The 17004-nt window shown below is 38.3% G+C and overlaps 1 protein-coding gene across 1 annotated transcript in view; it reads left to right on the top strand.

Moving 5' to 3' along the window:
* Positions 1–15903, top strand: part of LOC134602754 (complement receptor type 2-like) — a 51404-nt gene extending 35501 nt beyond the window's left edge. Inside the window, exons 9-14 of the mRNA XM_063448094.1 lie at positions 2009–2185; positions 3206–3388; positions 4380–4406; positions 9337–9409; positions 12879–12984; positions 15588–15903. Coding sequence (XP_063304164.1) covers positions 2009–2185; positions 3206–3388; positions 4380–4406; positions 9337–9409; positions 12879–12984; positions 15588–15605 — 584 coding nt within the window. The 3' untranslated portion in view covers positions 15606–15903. The remainder of the gene's footprint in view (positions 1–2008; positions 2186–3205; positions 3389–4379; positions 4407–9336; positions 9410–12878; positions 12985–15587) is intronic.
* Positions 15904–17004: the final 1101 nt, after the last annotated feature.

Below are 17004 nucleotides of genomic sequence, written 5' to 3' on the forward strand. Positions count from 1 at the left end.
TTCCATCTGTTCATCGCTTCTCGATCCATTGCTTCAAATTAGTTTTTTGTATCTACCCGCTAATCATGGTAAACCCATTCCATGAAGCTCCCACAGTACAGTTTTTGTGCGGATATTAACACCAGATTAATTTTGGAATTCTTCAGCTATGGAATCATCAGAGCATTAGCGACTTTTACACACCCTGCGCCTCAGCACTCTGTGACTTTACGTGATTTTCCTCTTCGTGGCTGTGTTCCTGCTGTTCCTAGACGCCTCCACTTTCCAATAATACTTCTTACAGTTGACTGTGATATTTCATTCCTGCTATAAATTCCACAAACTTACTTATTGCAAAAGTGGCATCCTATCATAGTATCACACTTGAATGCACTGAGCTCTTAAGAACAACCCATTTATTTCACTAATGTTTGTTAATGCAGACCGCATGGCTAGGTGCTTGATTTCATACACCTGTGGCAATGGGTCTGATTGAAATACCCGAATTCAATAATGAAGAGGTGTGTCTCAATTCTTTAGTCCATAAATTGTATATGTGTGTATGTATGAGACTCCCTCTAGAATTTAAGCTTGTTTGAACAGGGCCCTCTGTTCCTGCGTGTCCAACTCGTCTTTTTGCAAATACTTGTTTGTTATTCCACTTATTGTTCAGAGCTGTGGATTTTTTTGGCACTTTACAAATAAATGTGTGTGTGTTTGTGTTTTTGTACGGTTTTTCTTCTTTAAATATAAGAGACCGCTTTTCAGTCTTCGGTCTTTACATTTTGCTTTGGGCCAAAATTCCACTTTTGGCCAGTTCTTGTAGTGTATATAGTTAACCGTTTTGCAATCTTCCATTTCTTTTTGTAGTATTCTCTGTTAAAATGCCACAGTGAGTATACTGGAATGTGCCAGCAGTCTTTATCCTTGACATACCAAAATGTTTGAAAGGAGGAAAAAATGTTTGGAAAAGAACAGAATTGGTCTCACCAAGATCACTGCACACATACATAATTCTTACTGTGCATGTGGTATGGGTGATCAGCATCTAGCCCTAATTAACCTGCAACGTTTTGTCCGTCAGATGGCAGATACTGCTTCTTTTACTAGAGCATGCACCTTTTCTCCACAGGTCACTTTAATTGTGGGAGTTATGTTAATCGATGTTCAAGTCAAATTTTTATCTTGTTAGCAACTGTAAAAGTTACATTCCCTTTAACAGATTACCCTCCTTCCCTTACCTTCTAATGTTCTATTTTTCTTCAGAACATTGGCTCTATTATCAGCCAGACAGTGTTAATTTCACTATACAACATTTTTTTGTTTGTACTTTATTTTGGAGCTTCATTAATAATGTGATGTCATCTCTACTCTTGATCAAAGCTGAAAACCTTGCAGATTTTTCAAGTGTGTCATCTTGTGTGCAGATCAGGCTAAAAAGGCCAAACAACCGTCTACATAAACATATAGGAGTGATATCAAAGGCTAGCTACCTGCCTGACTATCCAGCATAAGAGAAGGCGTGTGTCTCTCCTCTTCTATGAAGGGCAAACTTAATGTGAAACTGATGTGACACATGCTCACCCCAGCTAATGTAATCAAATTATGACATTGTTATATCACAGTTGCACGTGTATCCCTACATACAAGGTTAGGGGATGCACCCTCACAATAGATCTATTGTTCACTTTCTGCATGCGTGTGATTCTGAACTACTGTGAACTGCCATTAATATCCACCCCCTCTTTCCCCATTCAGAATGCAGAGTATGCACCATTGCCCAAACTGTTCCATAGTCATATCTACCATGATGGGGCATCCCTGTTAGTCTTTTCCATTTCTAACCAACTATACTACACTTGTTTTTGTTAAGAATGCTTCTCCACCTCTACTCAAATAGTATGTTTATTTCCTGTTATCTTCATAGCTCATTCTTAACAAATGTAATGCCAAAGACTCTTTCAGTCAACAACTTCTACTTTTCTAGCATTGTAATCTGCTTACTTACCATCCTGTGTGTTTTCCTTAGTTGAATGCCCTACCCCTAATGTTCAGAATGCTGAGAAACTAACAGGATTAACTGGTCCTTACACATTAAATTCCTCTGTGACATTTGGGTGTAATAAAGATTTCATCATGACTGGATCATCTTCTGTAACATGCAATGATAAGGGGCAGTGGGATCCTCAGTTGCCCATATGTCACAGTGAGTATTAGGTCACTCAATTTTTTAAAATGTATTTTAACTATCTGATCTTGCATGCCCAAATGGGATTACTTAATTATTCCTTAATTATTTATAGAAATAGCTTCCCCCGCCTCCCCCCTCATCAATATTCCCTTCATATTGTGTCATAGTGTATGCTCCTCAAAGTAACTCTTTATTTTTCTTGGCTCAGTAGTTTACACTGGGGTCATATTTTATTTTTTTATTTTGGCACATTGTGGAAAAAGATCTAAAAATGTTTTCCATCTGTTCATCACTACTTAATCCATTGCTTCAAATTAGTGTTGGTAGCCACCTGCTACTCATGGTAAACTGTTCCAAATTCTTATATGCCGTGATGGGTCATGACTGTTGTAGTCTGTGTCTATGAAATCAACCATGCTACATTTGTCTTCACTACTGATGCCTCTCTTATAAAGAAAACGTCATATATACTGGCATATTAAAGTCTACTATGACATTTGCATGTAATAAAGATTTCCTTGTGAGTGGATTATCTTCTGTAACATGCATTAATTATGGTCAATCAGAACCTCAATTGCCCACATGTCAGAAAAGTAAGTATTAAGTCACTGAATTATGATTTTTTTTTTATATATATATTTTTATGTTTTTATTTATCTGATCTTGTATGCCCAAAGTCGATTACTTAATATTCCTTAATAAATTCTATAATTTTTTTTTTTTTTTTTTTATTCCATTGGTGTGTGTGCTTGTTTTTTTGTGGGGGGGGGGGGGGGGGGGGAGAGTGGTTTGGTGGTCTTCAAAGGAAATCCTTTGGACTCTTCACTTTTCTTGGCTTAGTAGTTTACACTGGGGTCATAATTTTTTTTTATTTTGGGAGAAAGATCAAAAACCTTTTTCCATCTGTTCTTCGTCACAACTTGATCCTTTGCTTCAAATTAGTGTTGGTAGCCATCTGCTACTCCTGGTAAACTGTTCCAAATTCTTGAAAATACATTTATTTATTGAGATTTGTGTCTTTAATGTATTTTTCAGGTAAATGTTCACCCCCTGTTGTCGAGAACGCTAACATAGTACCAGGATCTATTGTCTCGGGCCCACATATATGGAATTCATCTGTGACATTTCAATGTACTGGCGATTTCACAATGAGTGGTTCTGCCACAGTAAAGTGTGATGTAAATGGTGTGTGGCAACCAGCATTACCTGTATGTGAGGGTAAGTATTCTCTACTAATTATTGACATTGTCATTGAGTTTAAAACTGAATCAATTAATTGAACTGAGAGAATCTTTACATTTGTATTTTTTTTTAATTTGTGTGCCCCCCTTCCCCCTATAACCTCTTTTGATTGTATGGTTGTGCTGAGAAAAATCACTATGGTGGTATAGTCCATGTTTAATTTACCATTACCTTTCTTATACATTCAACTATTTGCTCCATAGTTTGATTGATATACTATATCAATCTCAAAAACATGCATCTCTCCTGCAGCACTTGGACAACTACCTTCAGTGAAGCAGTTTCTCAGTTAAATTACATAGTGCTAACATAATCCGTAGCACTGTACAATTGATAAGAAATACAAACAAACTCTTAATGGGGGGGAAGGGTTTATTCACACCTCTTCAAGGAACACTCCAGTAGTGCCCTGGTGCTCCCCTGTCTTTGTAATGATTCAAACTGTTTTAGAATGGTTTGATTTCTTACTTGGTATCTACATGGCTCTGTCTCCACTACATCTGAAAGCCAGAAGCTCAGAAGCAGGACTAGTTTCTGGCTCTTTGAAGTAGTGAAGATGGGGAATGTTGCCAAGCAAACCACAGGTAAGATGTCAAACTGTTCTAAAGCAGTTCGATTTCTGAAAAGGGGGTGATGCTCCTTGCATAGATAACCATGACAACTTGATATAATGATTATGATGCTTGGAGTGTTTCTTTAGGAGGTTAAAAATCTTTACTGTTATATTTGAATACATCAGTAGATTGGGCAAATTTTGCATGTTAATAAAAAGTATGCCTGGAGTTTCCAAAGCTAGTGCAATTGTTTGTTGAAGAGATTAACATGTCCATTGCAAGATACATTTTAATATGCAGTAATGCCACAATGGAAGCCCAGATGAATTACTGCAGTTGCATCAATCTTTACTGTCTAAGCACAACTGACTACTTTGCAAAATCTTATGTATTGCTATTTTAATGTCTTTCAGGGAAAAGCAATGTGGGTGCAATTGTTGGTAAGTAAATAGTCTCTAGGAATTTATTTTACAAATATAATTGTGTTAGATGTATATCCAATAGATTTATTAATTTCAAAGTTTTTGTGTGTGTTTAGTTCTGGGTTTGACAAATTTGCTTGGAATTTACGAGCCAGCTAAAAAAGTTATGAGCCAGTTTAAAAAAAAAAAAACTAGCAAAGTTTAATTTACAAAGAGAAATTATATTTCTATACTATTTTAAAATATTACACCGAATTAGTGGATGTTTTATGCTACTTTAAGTTTGTTTCTTCATTAGTTTTTTTTGGATTTCCTTAACCCCTTAAGGACCAAACTTCTAGAATAAAAGGGAATCATGACATGTCACACATGTCATGTGTCCTTAAGGGGTTAAAGGGATACTATATTCAACAGAACTGCAGCTTAGTAGTGAGTATAGTAAGACCCTGCAGGCTTTTTACTGTTAATACTGTGTTTTCAAAGGAAAGGCAGTACTTTTATTAAAGCCTATGGACACTTCCAGAAGTCACTCCTTGGATAACCATTGGAGATGCTTCCTGGGGCAGTGCTGTACAGTGTGCAGCACTGACTTTCAAGATCTTCACCATCTGCATGGAGACACTGAACTTTCTCTCTATGAGGAGATGCTGATTGGCCAGGCCGGTGTTTGTCCCTGCCCCCACCCACCTCATTGACCATCTCCGCCAATGCAATCCTTTTCCTATAAGAATGCACTGGATTGGCTGAGATCATCAATTCTGCTAATGTCACCCAAAGAGGTGAATCAAGAGGTGGAAATGAAATAAATAAAATAAGCTAAGGAGGAGCAAGCCACATAAATAACGATGTTAACACTACAGGGTCAGGAATACATGTTTGTGTTCCTGACCCTATAGTGCTCCTTTAAGAACTTATGGCAGAGGAAAATGAAAGTGCCATTTAACAGCTGTTGCCAGCCTTCAGCCTAGTTAAAAGAAAAGGGGAAAAAGGGGAAGTTGAGTAAGAGCACTATTTAACACCAAACAATGCTTTTGCATTTAAGCTTCCTTAAATGAAACCACCATTCAGGAATTTTGCCAAGTTTAACATCCCTACCTAGCCACAGCTTTTGGCAGCAGTCCTGAAATGAAATGCACATATATATATATCGTGTGTGTTCTCTCGGCCCTTTCTTCTCCACTGCTAGCCCGGAGAGGTCCATGGCACAGTCACAGGGGGTGAATGTCTACTCGCCAGAGCTAAATTTTCATTCTCCAGTGGCTAGTGGCGAGTCAAAAGAGGTGTGCGTTTTTTTATATATTAAAGTTTGTATGTATGTCAACTCCACCCATAAGCCAAGGGCTGTAAGAAGTAGAGGACATTTGTCTGGCAAGATGGCCCTTTCATTTTCTTCATACATTGCCTTTCCTTTGATATTTGTCATGTGCTGCTGTCTGAGTTGCGGAAACATTGTCACAGAAAAGGAGGTTGCTGTAAGACTTCTCCTTTCTGAAAATTTGAAGTAATGTGTATGATGATAATGATTGGTTTAAAACTGTCACATTTAATTTGTTTTGTTTTTTGTCTTTTGTCTTTTTTTTGTTAGCATTGTGTATGACGTAGATCATAAGATTGTACTTGATTTGTAAATGTACTTTCCAATTTTTTATTTATTACTTTATCTTAAATGCCCATATCTGCAAGCATAACAAAAAATGAACTGAGATTAATTTCTCTCTTACTATCATAAGTCAGGAACGGGGAGTCACGTACTAGGTAAGTATAGAATCCCTAATTGCAGATCTGGGGGAGGGATAGAAAGAAGTATTACCAGATCTTAGAGTGACTAGTAGAGGTTTAACTAGAGTAGGGTTTAACTTGAACAAAAGAAACCATTGTGGTGTTAAAGTAACTAAGCAAACCAATAAACGATCGAAGGTCAGTATTACAGAAAGCAGGTAGTCAGACAAGCCATAGTCCAGTCAGGCAGTAAGCATTTAAGGACAAAAATAAGCCAGGTCAAGATCAGTAATACAGGAACACTGGATACAAGCCAGCTGGGTCAAGATCAGTAATACAGGAACACTAGATACAAGCAAGCTGGATCAAGATCAGTAATATGGGAACACTGGGTACAAGCAAGCTGGATCAAGATCAGTAATACAGAAACACTGGATACAAGTAAGTCGGGTCAAGATCAGTAAAACCAGAACACCGGGTACAAGCAAGCAGGATTGAGATCAGTAATACCAGAACATTGGATACTTCAAACTCCGCACCAAGCGTACAACACAGTAAAAACCAGAAGCTGACAATGAGCCTAAGGAGAGTCTGTCCTAATAAGTCTAGGCTAATGACTTTTTACAAAGCTGTGGCTTTGCATTATATTCATAACAGTAGCATCTAAAATCATGCAGCCATACAGCGTCTGATGTCAAAACCTTTAACTGTGTAAGGGAAGTGACCGAAAATTATCAGAAACATGATGCCTCATGTCAAAGTGAGGAGCAACCAGTGCAAACCAGACGAATTGTGCAAGGTTGGAGCTTGACTCAGGTCAACACATAAGTGAAGACTTTTTCCAAAGGTGCAAGGGAACCACCTTTATGGTTATTTGTCCATTGTGTGTTTTGTAGCAGCACTGAAAATAAATGCATAAATACATTTTTGGGTGTCTGTAGGCTGTAGGACCTCCTTTCAACCAAAGAATAACAGAATTTGGGTCCCCATGGAAAAAATAAAAATAAACATATCACCAAAGACCTCTACAACCAGGAAGGGCATGGTAAAATGACCTGCCCCAAAACAGGTGAAGAAATGATTCTCATCAACCCACATTAACCAACGCTCTCTAAATATCTGTCTTTCCCTTTCTTTGAAATGCGTAAGAGGAGAGTTGTGGTTATGTATAACAGATAAGAGCCTGACGATTGACAACGACCCCTCCTTTCACTTTCAACTGACCTATGAGTCTGAGGGAGTGTGTTTTTGCCATACAAGGAGCAGGATTGTTGTAATATTTGGTATAGAATTCAGGCTCAGGCAATCTTTGGCACTCCAGATATTGTGGACTACATCACCCATAATGCTCTTACACCCATAATGCTGTCAAAGCATCATGGGAGGTGTAGTCCAAAACATCTAGCGTGCCAAAGGTTGCCTATGCCTGGTATAGATAGTTAGAGAATCCTTCCAGCCCTGGAGATGAGGTTGCCATTAACCCCTACCTAACTCTCTCCTTTGTAAAATAAAATATGTCTCTATCCAGCCCACAAATGAGGGTGGAGTTTTGCAAATTATTTATTTTTATTTTTTTAATTCTACCTACCATCGACTTGTTTCTTAATGACACAGGCACTTGTCAAAGTTCTGAAACAGAACCTTCCTACTTTCAGGTGTAAAGCATTTTGGAAACCGTTTCCCCACATATTTGGGCTCATGCCGCTGAGGGGCTGAGAGCATCTCAGCCTGTCAATAGGCCATGTTTCCCCCACTGTCAGGGGTCTTACCTGAGGTGGGAGTATGAAGCACAGAGATGTTCGCTTACCCTTGCAGATAAACACAGTTCAAGGTGACCAGGTAAGAAGCCACCTGGACTGTTAACCTGTGCATGGGGGTTGTGCAGGAAAGGTTTGCAAAGGTCAGGATAAACGAGGAGTAGCCAAAGTCAGAGGATGCCAGAGGTCAGGATAAACAATGAGTGGAGCCAAGGTCAGAAGCCGGGGTCAATCTGGATAACAAGCTCAGGAGATTAAAAAGGAAGAACTACACACGTTAACCAGATTCAAATAACTGACAATGTTCTCAGGGAGAGGAAATGTTTTATACCCAGCTGATGAGCGATCTGTCTCAGGTGAAGCACAGGCAATAGCCACAGAAGATGTCCAGCCCCCTAGTGCTGCAGACATAGCCAGGTATAACAGGACTAGAACTACTCAAAAATACAGGATCTGCTGTGGCACTGTCTGGCACTTGTGGGATGACCATTCCTAGCCGCCTTGATGGCACGGTAAGAGCAAACCGCTTAATTGGAGGATTAAAGTGCCTCTAGTTGTTGTCACTCAGACAACCTCTGCTTTAGAGTAAAACCTATGATTGGTGCAATGCTGCATTTTGCCACACATGCACACTAGTCTTCAATGCTTTCCTACGATCTTACCAAGGAGGTGGGACCAGCTGTGGTAAGCGCCACTGCGATGGAGAAAAGGTAAGTAAAAGTAGAAATGTGTATTCCTAATGCTATAGTGTTCCTTTATGCTATGATGCCATTTAAACTTTGGAGAAAACATTTTTCTTGGTACATCCCCCACAGTACTGTTATTACTACATGTTTGCAGTTATGTCTTTCAACAAGACCATCTAACAGCACAGACTCTGTGCAGGCTCTGCTTCATATTGTATTAGTATAACTCTTTCTTGAGGCAAGTGCATTGTCACAATGACTTCTTTTCATCCCACATTGGGCTAGAAAAGATTATACATTGCAAACAATGGAAATATGGGATTGACTCCACATTATAGTGATCCACGTTGAACATGCTGGAAGATGTGAAATAAATGCAATTACGCCTTTGTCCTGTTTGCTGAACAATTTATTATCGGTAATCTGTGCAAAGTACCCTTGATACATGTGTGGGGAGAGTTCATCCAAGACTGATATCTGTGATGTTTATCCAGAGCCATTTTTGTCTGATTTTGCTTCAACCAAATGCAATGTGCTCTGACACTAGTCATCACGTTTCAAGATATATATTAATGTGGGGGCAACTCTAGCCTGTCATCTATGGTCTGCTTAGCAATTTTTAAAGATGGGGTAAACTATTGTAAACTAGGTTGTTGTGTGTTTTTTTTTTTTTTTTTTGCGTTCTTTTTTTTTTGTTTTTTTTACAAAAAAAACGCTGATACAATTGAGCCATTAGAAGGGGGATAGTATATTTAATGTTTGCATTGTTTCTTGGTTTCTCTTAAGGAGGAATTGTCGGAGCACTAGGTATTATTGGAATATTGGGCGCTGGAATATACTTTTATTGTAGAAAAAAAGGGTGAGCTTATTTTACGTGTGTGTGTATTCCCAACCTTTTTTTCTTTTTCTTTTTTGAGATCCCTTTTTATTCTAAAAGCTTTTGGTTTGTTCAAACGTAAAGCCATAATAGAAACATGTTGTTGTTGTTGCTCTGTCTTCTTGATGCTGCATTACTGCTTTTCTACTCTTCTTCTTTATTTTATGTAGATATGGCAAATTAATGTTGGCTGGGAGCAAACATCTTGGTTCTGCTGGGTGCTGAGGGTTCTCTGAGGCAGGGTTCACTCCACCTGACTTCTGCAGACTTCTGAAGTCAGATGCTGATCCTTCTACTCATTTGTTGGCTGTCCACAACCACATTTGCATAGAATTGACATTACTTAGCCTTGACCCAACAATAACAAAGGAATTTCATTCGGTAATTTCATTCGGTAGGTGCTGCGTTTCAAAGTGAAACACTGCACATACAGCATCCAGCCACCACAAATACATAAAATCACTGAAGTGGTCATGTTGCCTGCAGTAACCCTTTAACATTAGTAAATTGAGTTGTAAGTGAGACAGAGGACATATAATGAATGTACTCTGGGATGTTCAGTGAAGGGCAATAATTGCTATTGAGGAGAAAAGTGGAAATGATTTGAAGAAAGAGCTTAATTGTATAATGTGAGACTTAAGATGAAGAAAGTGTTGCCTGTAGTCCTTTTGTAGCAAATATATGGCCCCTACCATATGTTTGGTGAAAGAGCATGCTAGTGGAATTGGTTTAGATGAGGAGGAATACAATAAAACAAAGGGAGGGCATAGCAAAAAAATGTTTTATTAAACTTTGAATTGAATTAGAGTGAGTTAAGGGAAATTGGGACTGCCTCATTGTGTTGTGGGGTTTCAGATGAGCAGCATGTTTTGCGTACAAATGCATATTTTGGTAGAGCAGTTAGAAGGTGTATGCAAAGACATAAAATACAAATATTTGCAAGGAATAGCAACCCATACCCTGTAGAAAAGTGGCCTAGACCCAACTCTGCTGTAGTGCTGTGTTGAGCACAGCTTATGAATTATGGCTGGCCAATTTTCCACTGTGTACCATCACTTAACAGGTAAGAACCGCAAAAAAAGTTTTTACATTTTAGAAAAAAAAACCTGAAGCTCAAACTTTTTCTGAATGGCTGCTTTTATGACTAGACTATATGATATTTGTAGCAGTGAGATCATGGGTTTTTGTCTTTCTATTTTTAGTTTTAACTCTGTTCTTCTATCTCATAACTCAAAGATGAGTAGATAACACCAGTTTCTCCCTCGGTTCTACTTTTCATTTATTGTATGCAATTAGTATATTTTTTTGCAATTGAGGATTACAATTCAGTTTCATTGAATTCAAGCTGGACAAATCATAGTAGTTTGCTTGGTTTGTGTTACGAGGAAAGAAAGGATTATTCCAAGCAGTTACTGCACACTGGTGTGGTTATGGTGCCAGGACTGGCCTGGCACCCCTCCCATGTATGTAATCACTGTTTTGACTTCTTACCTGGGTATCATCGGGTGCAGCTTCCTACCTCTTCCCTTCTATCCTTAGAGCCAAATGCTGCTGCACAGTATTCAGTTAATTCTTCTGTGCTAAGCCCAGCAGTGGAGGGCCAGCTAATTGGCAGAATCAGATGATTGCTATCTGGCACCACCGATCTTACCTCGTGTGGAGAGCTTCCAGCTTTTTGAGAGGCTGGGAAACCGCACCTTGTGGACCCCAGGTAAGAAGTCAAATGGAAAAAAACGGTTTGACTATTTAATTGGATAGCGTTGGGGTGCCAGTTTACTCCTAGCACCATACGCACAACAGCACATACTTATTATGCTTGGAGCAGTCCTGTAATGTATTGTGTGGAATATTGAGTTACATTATGGAATTTTATTGCACTGTAGACTTTTTCCTTTTCAATATTTTTTTAGCTCTGCATCTATTTTCGGATCCCTTTCTCTTAGGAGAGTGTGTTGTATTTTCTACCGTGGAACTCTGTAAAATGTAGAGGTCTAATCTGTGTTTAAAACTGGACTCCACATAATGTGCACATAACTGGTGCAAATATGTTGCTGTCTTTTGTGGGGAAACACAAATACTTTAGGGCTAAAATAAAAAGAAACATGAAACAATGATTAGCAAAATTGTAATCATTCACTGCCACCCTCTTCCATACAGCTTAAAGATGCAGATTACTTATTCTTCTGTTCTGAAACCAACTCTTAAAACAGATTTCAAGTCTCCCATAAATGTGCGACTAACAAAAAGTAGAAATATGTTAAAAACTCCAAAGATAAATGTAGCATGTTATTTTTTTTAAATGGCCAAAAAATAAAATAATGGCCAATAGTTTTACCATTCTAATGTGGAAGACACTCCCTTTAGTTAGAGTCCAGTGGCATGTATTGTGTGTATTGTATTTATGCTCACTGTTCAGTATACTCTTGCCATTTTTGTAATTCAATATATAATTATTTAAAAAAAGAAAAAAAAAAGTTTTACATTCTGGTCACAGATGTGCTATTCAGTCTATGACATGTGCAAGAAGCCCATATCTATGAATCTCTGACTTGGCATAATGATACAGAAATGATAACCTGTTGAAACAGTTTTGAATCTGAGCGGAAGCTTCAGCATTTTAAGCCTTTCTGCCTATATGATTGGTTTAGCTTACATATTTATTTCCAAAACCAATTGGGTATTGGTTATTTCCAGAACCAATTCTAGCAATTTTTAATCTTTAGAAATTTGTGAACAAATACCGTGGATACTCCCTGATATTTAGAAGAAGGGGTGGCCAGCTGGTGCAGAATTTGATTTCCATATCGCTGTGAATCTGGCAATGCATCTAGTTTATAGTAACTTGCAAGAGTACACTGATAAATACAATCTGCTCTCCTAATCTGCTTCCAGCTGTCCTCTCTCTGGCTCATAATTGTGGTTCAATAGTTATATGTATTCTCATACACACACATATATAGGAGATTGCTTTATTTCAATTTTATTCTTCATGTCTACATTGAGAATTGTTTAATCAGCTGAATGGTAATTCCCACCCCCTCCACCCCAATCACGTTTAATGCTTTCGCTGTTCTTGTACAGGCTGGGTCTATGGAGTATATAGCTGGAGCTCATATGCTTCCATATATATGAACCATTATAACACACAAAGGTTATAGGTGGTGCCAACATAGCTCTTTGCTAGGGTTATTTCTCTAACCACAATTGAGATTTTTTCAATGAAGGCCCTGCTGAAAGGTAGAATGCATGAATACTCCTTAAGGGCTCCTTGCAAGAAATTTCAGATTTTTAGAATAAATACGAATAGGAAGCACATGCATAGCTACATAAGTATGAAGGTCTGAAATGCACCTTTATGGCATCTCCACTATATGTGTGTATGTAATGTATAATAATGGGCATGTGACAAATGTGGGTTTTTACAATTTGGTGTCTTTCCTTGCTGTGCTAGTTTGGTTTCTCCCTCAAACAGTAAATATAATGATACGTCATCGAATAATCAGACACATGTGGATCAAGCTTCTAAGAGTTCAATTCGTTATAAAAATCAAACTCAGGTACACTTGTTTTCGTATCCAGCACACCAACATCTTCCGGAGCTTTGCTTTCCACCACTCCCGGATTTCTGCTGGCATTTTGTAGCCTTGTTTGCTTTAATGGTTTTTGTATACTAACATACATGTGTGCTAGCTGCTTATATTGATGCTTTCCAATTATTACAGTGCATGAAAAGAGTCTTGGTAGGTTTTAAGAGGTGTAAATAAAGTGAAGCCTCTACAACAGCCAATAACACTTTTTATTTTTTTTTGTTCTTGTTCTCTTTTTGGTTTTATCCTGTGAACGATGGTTACTTTACTTTAGTAGAAGATTGGCATGTTCACAGAATGGCCATTTTCACATAGATTTTTCTTTATGGATGCAGATATCTTTATTTCCAGTTGATTCATGTGGCTTAAAGGGACACTATAGACGCCCAGACCACTTCATCTCATTGAAATGGTCTGGTTGGACTATCCCTGTCCCCTTAAAAATGCAAATAATACATTGCAGTTTTAGCAAAAACAAGACCGCCACTAAAGGCACTTACTGCTGTTTAACTCCGTGAAACGACACAGGACATCCTCACACTGTTATATGCGGATATCCAGCAACTTCAAATCCCCTATAGGAAAGCATTGATACAATGCTTTCTTGTGGGGAAGGCGTAATACAAGGGTGGCGCGCATGCAGTACCCTTTTCGGCACTGACTTCGGAAGAGATGGAAACAGCGTCAAGGGACTTTGCTGCTGGAAATAGGTGAATGTTTAAAGGTTGTTGTGGTTTTTCTTTTAGCCCTTTAACTGCCGCAAGGGAGGGTGGCAGAACAACACTATAGCGTTAGTAATACAGTAGCACAACATGGGCATGCGTTTTGAGAGTTTAAGAAAAAAAAAAAAAAGAATAAACTGGAATCCATTCCATATGGGTAATGTGAGCATAAACCTAATCACTGTTATTTTAATAGATTCTTTTTATTTACTCTAAAATAATTAAACAGTCCTGCTGCTTTTGAACTGTGTGAGTACTAAAAAAAAAAAAAGCTAAACTGACGCATACAATAACCACCTTGCTGTGATAACACTGTGTGTTTGTACGTTTATTTTTAATATCCTAATACCTATTAAACTAACCCTAATCAGTAACAGATATTTATCGATCTCTAAAATGCTAGGCCTTCTTTCTGTATTTTTGCCGTCATATGCATCATATTGTCTTGTCTGACAGAAGAATAATTATGCTTACTAGTGTAATGCATGGAGGCTTCCAAACCAATCAATACTGTTTTTGTCCCGTTAATGTCTGTTTGTCGCTTTTTAAATGTATTTTTTTAAAGTAAAATATAGTCTTCTGTCTTGAAGCTGCATTTGCAAAATGTGTTTTATCTATCCTTTTCTTACCTGTTTTCACAATCCTCTGTACATTCTTAGGGAACCACACATATTTAAATTATACACTATGTGTGTATATATATATATATATATATATATATATATATATATATTTGTGTACGGGATTATGAAAGGGGGCGCACATTTAAAGTGAGTGTAATTTTGATAAATAATAGTCGGTTGAGGTGTGCCGAAACCGACGAGAGGTTAGGCCTGCAAAAAGAGGGCCCACCTGGATATAATGATATGAAAAGAGGGTGTGGTGGGAGGGGAATTTCCGGAATCGACGAAGACAGGTAAGCAGGGGGTTTGCTAGGTTTATATAGGCCATAAATCCCTCCCACAACTTCAGGCATACGCCTTCTATATATATATATATAAAGTGCAGCTTTCTATACTGCACTGACCACACTTTTTAGACTATAGTTACGGATCTCCATGACCTAAAGTAATGAGAAATAAAGGACACCGCCTCTCCTTTCAATTAAAGGGACACTCCAGGTACCCAGACCACTTCTGCCCGTTGGAGTGATCTGGGTGCCAACTCCCACTACCATTAACCCTGCAAGTGTAATTTATTGCAGTTTTCATAAACTGCAATATTTACATTGCAGGGTTAAGCCCTCCTCTAGTGGCTGTCTACTAGACAACCACTAGAAGAGTCTTCTGTGTTCATAGAACACGAAAAGTAATTTAAAATGACGCTGGCCATCCTCACACTATGTCCCCCCATAATGCTTTACCATGGGGAGGTCTAATGCGCGGGGCATTAGGTTTCCCCCACCCACTGATGTTGGCTGGGGAGGAGCATAGGCAGAGGGGGGGGTGCATTGAGAAGTCTGAACAGACACTTTGCACACCCTTTGTAAAAATTCTTAACCAACGCCTGCTGACTTCAGGATTAGAAAAATAAAATGGCTGTGTCGCTCTCATTTTGTGTATGTTCACAACCTATATTTTGTTTTGGAAGAGAGAGAGCTTTTATATACCACGGTTAACACGTTTAGCACAAGTAAAATATAAATGTTGATAACATTTTGAAATTAATTTGGTTTTCACAAGAAAAAAAAAATTTATAGGGCCACATTATCATACACTTTACAATCTTACATCATCCTAATCTGTACTCCTTTTCATCTATTGCCTTTTTCTACCTTTCTAGGTCATCCCTTTCTCCCATCATTTTGTAACACTATTTTCTTATTTATCTTTCCTCCCTCCCCCGTTGCAGGAAATCCATGGCTGCTGATCATAATGCTCATTACGAGTCTTGCAGTCCGTAAAGACGTCTGAAGATATTTTATGGCTATTTTTCCTATTTGCATTCTAAATAACTTATGTAACAGTGAAAAGCAAACCGTAGTCGTTGGAGCATGCTGGGTACACGTGAAAAGCACCTAGCTTTTTTTTTTTCCCTCCATCTACCAGGGGCACTTGCCTTCATGTTTAGAGCATGAACATCCGAATTTACATAATATTTCTAAAATACATTTAGACTGTTTTCCTTTGACATACTGGAAAAACTGAAAATCCTTTGATCACCAAATGTAAAAATAAAATCGATTGTTGTGTGTCTGTCGGGGGGGGGGGTCAGGTGAGAAATGTGCCTTTTCCACTAAACACTGCTCGTGTTTAGAGTAGACTGTATTTTATTGCTTTTCTTTTTTTTCTTTTGTTAGGTGGGAGGTTTTCTTAGATGATCATAGATTTTTCTGGCTCTTGCCATGATTCTCCCTTTTGTGAATGCACTAAATATTTCTGTAATGCATTTGCAAATTTACAGTAAATTAGGATATTTATTCCATTATTGGTCCTCCCATTGTTTTCATTTGGAACACAGTACTTATCCCAAGTACAGCTGCCTTTCAGGATTTTGGAATGGCTTTTGCAAGTAGTTTAATTCATTAAAATCTTAATATAGCACCATACCGTTAATAGCTTTGTTTTTGCGGTGTGGTTTGTGGGCTTTTTGTTTGCATGCATTGGCTCTCATAGCTCTTTGTGCGAGAACTCTAGAATGCCTCTCAACTGTCCCAATTTCAGCAGGACAAACCTGATTTCATGGTCCTGTCCTGCTTAGAGGCTATTTTATTTGAGACTGAAGAGGTACAGGCCAAGCTCACACACCCCTTCAATATTCAGACTTGCCTACATTCTAGACAGTCTCACTCATTATATGCATCGACAATGACTCGAGCTGCGTCACTGGCTAGGCCCTCCTATGTCGATCTCCCCACCAGCCCCATTTCCCACGGCACAGTGTTGGGAGGTACGCATTGGGAACTATGAGTTTAGTTAACAGAGAAGATGACTCCATATATAATGAACACAATGCAAAGAGCTAGGGACGTGTGTGGGATTTAGCACCATAACCTATTCAAAGAGCATAGATAGACTTGATGTTTGGAGTGTCCACTTGGGTAGCAAATTTGATTAAAATTTTAAAAAAATAAAGTAAAATAAATATATGTGGGTTTTGTGATATCTGATGCATTGTGTGTTGATTTATTATTTGGGTTTTTTAAAATAAATATTTATTTATGGTGTTGATGAAGTTATGTAATGCCAAAAGGCACTTTTTCTGCTCTTCGAGAGGCCTTTGCATGAATAAAGGGCAGTTGCTAAACACATCAACCAGGATGGGGAAT

The sequence above is a fragment of the Pelobates fuscus genome, chromosome 1, assembly GCF_036172605.1.
Source record: "Pelobates fuscus isolate aPelFus1 chromosome 1, aPelFus1.pri, whole genome shotgun sequence".
NCBI lineage: Eukaryota > Metazoa > Chordata > Amphibia > Anura > Pelobatidae > Pelobates > Pelobates fuscus.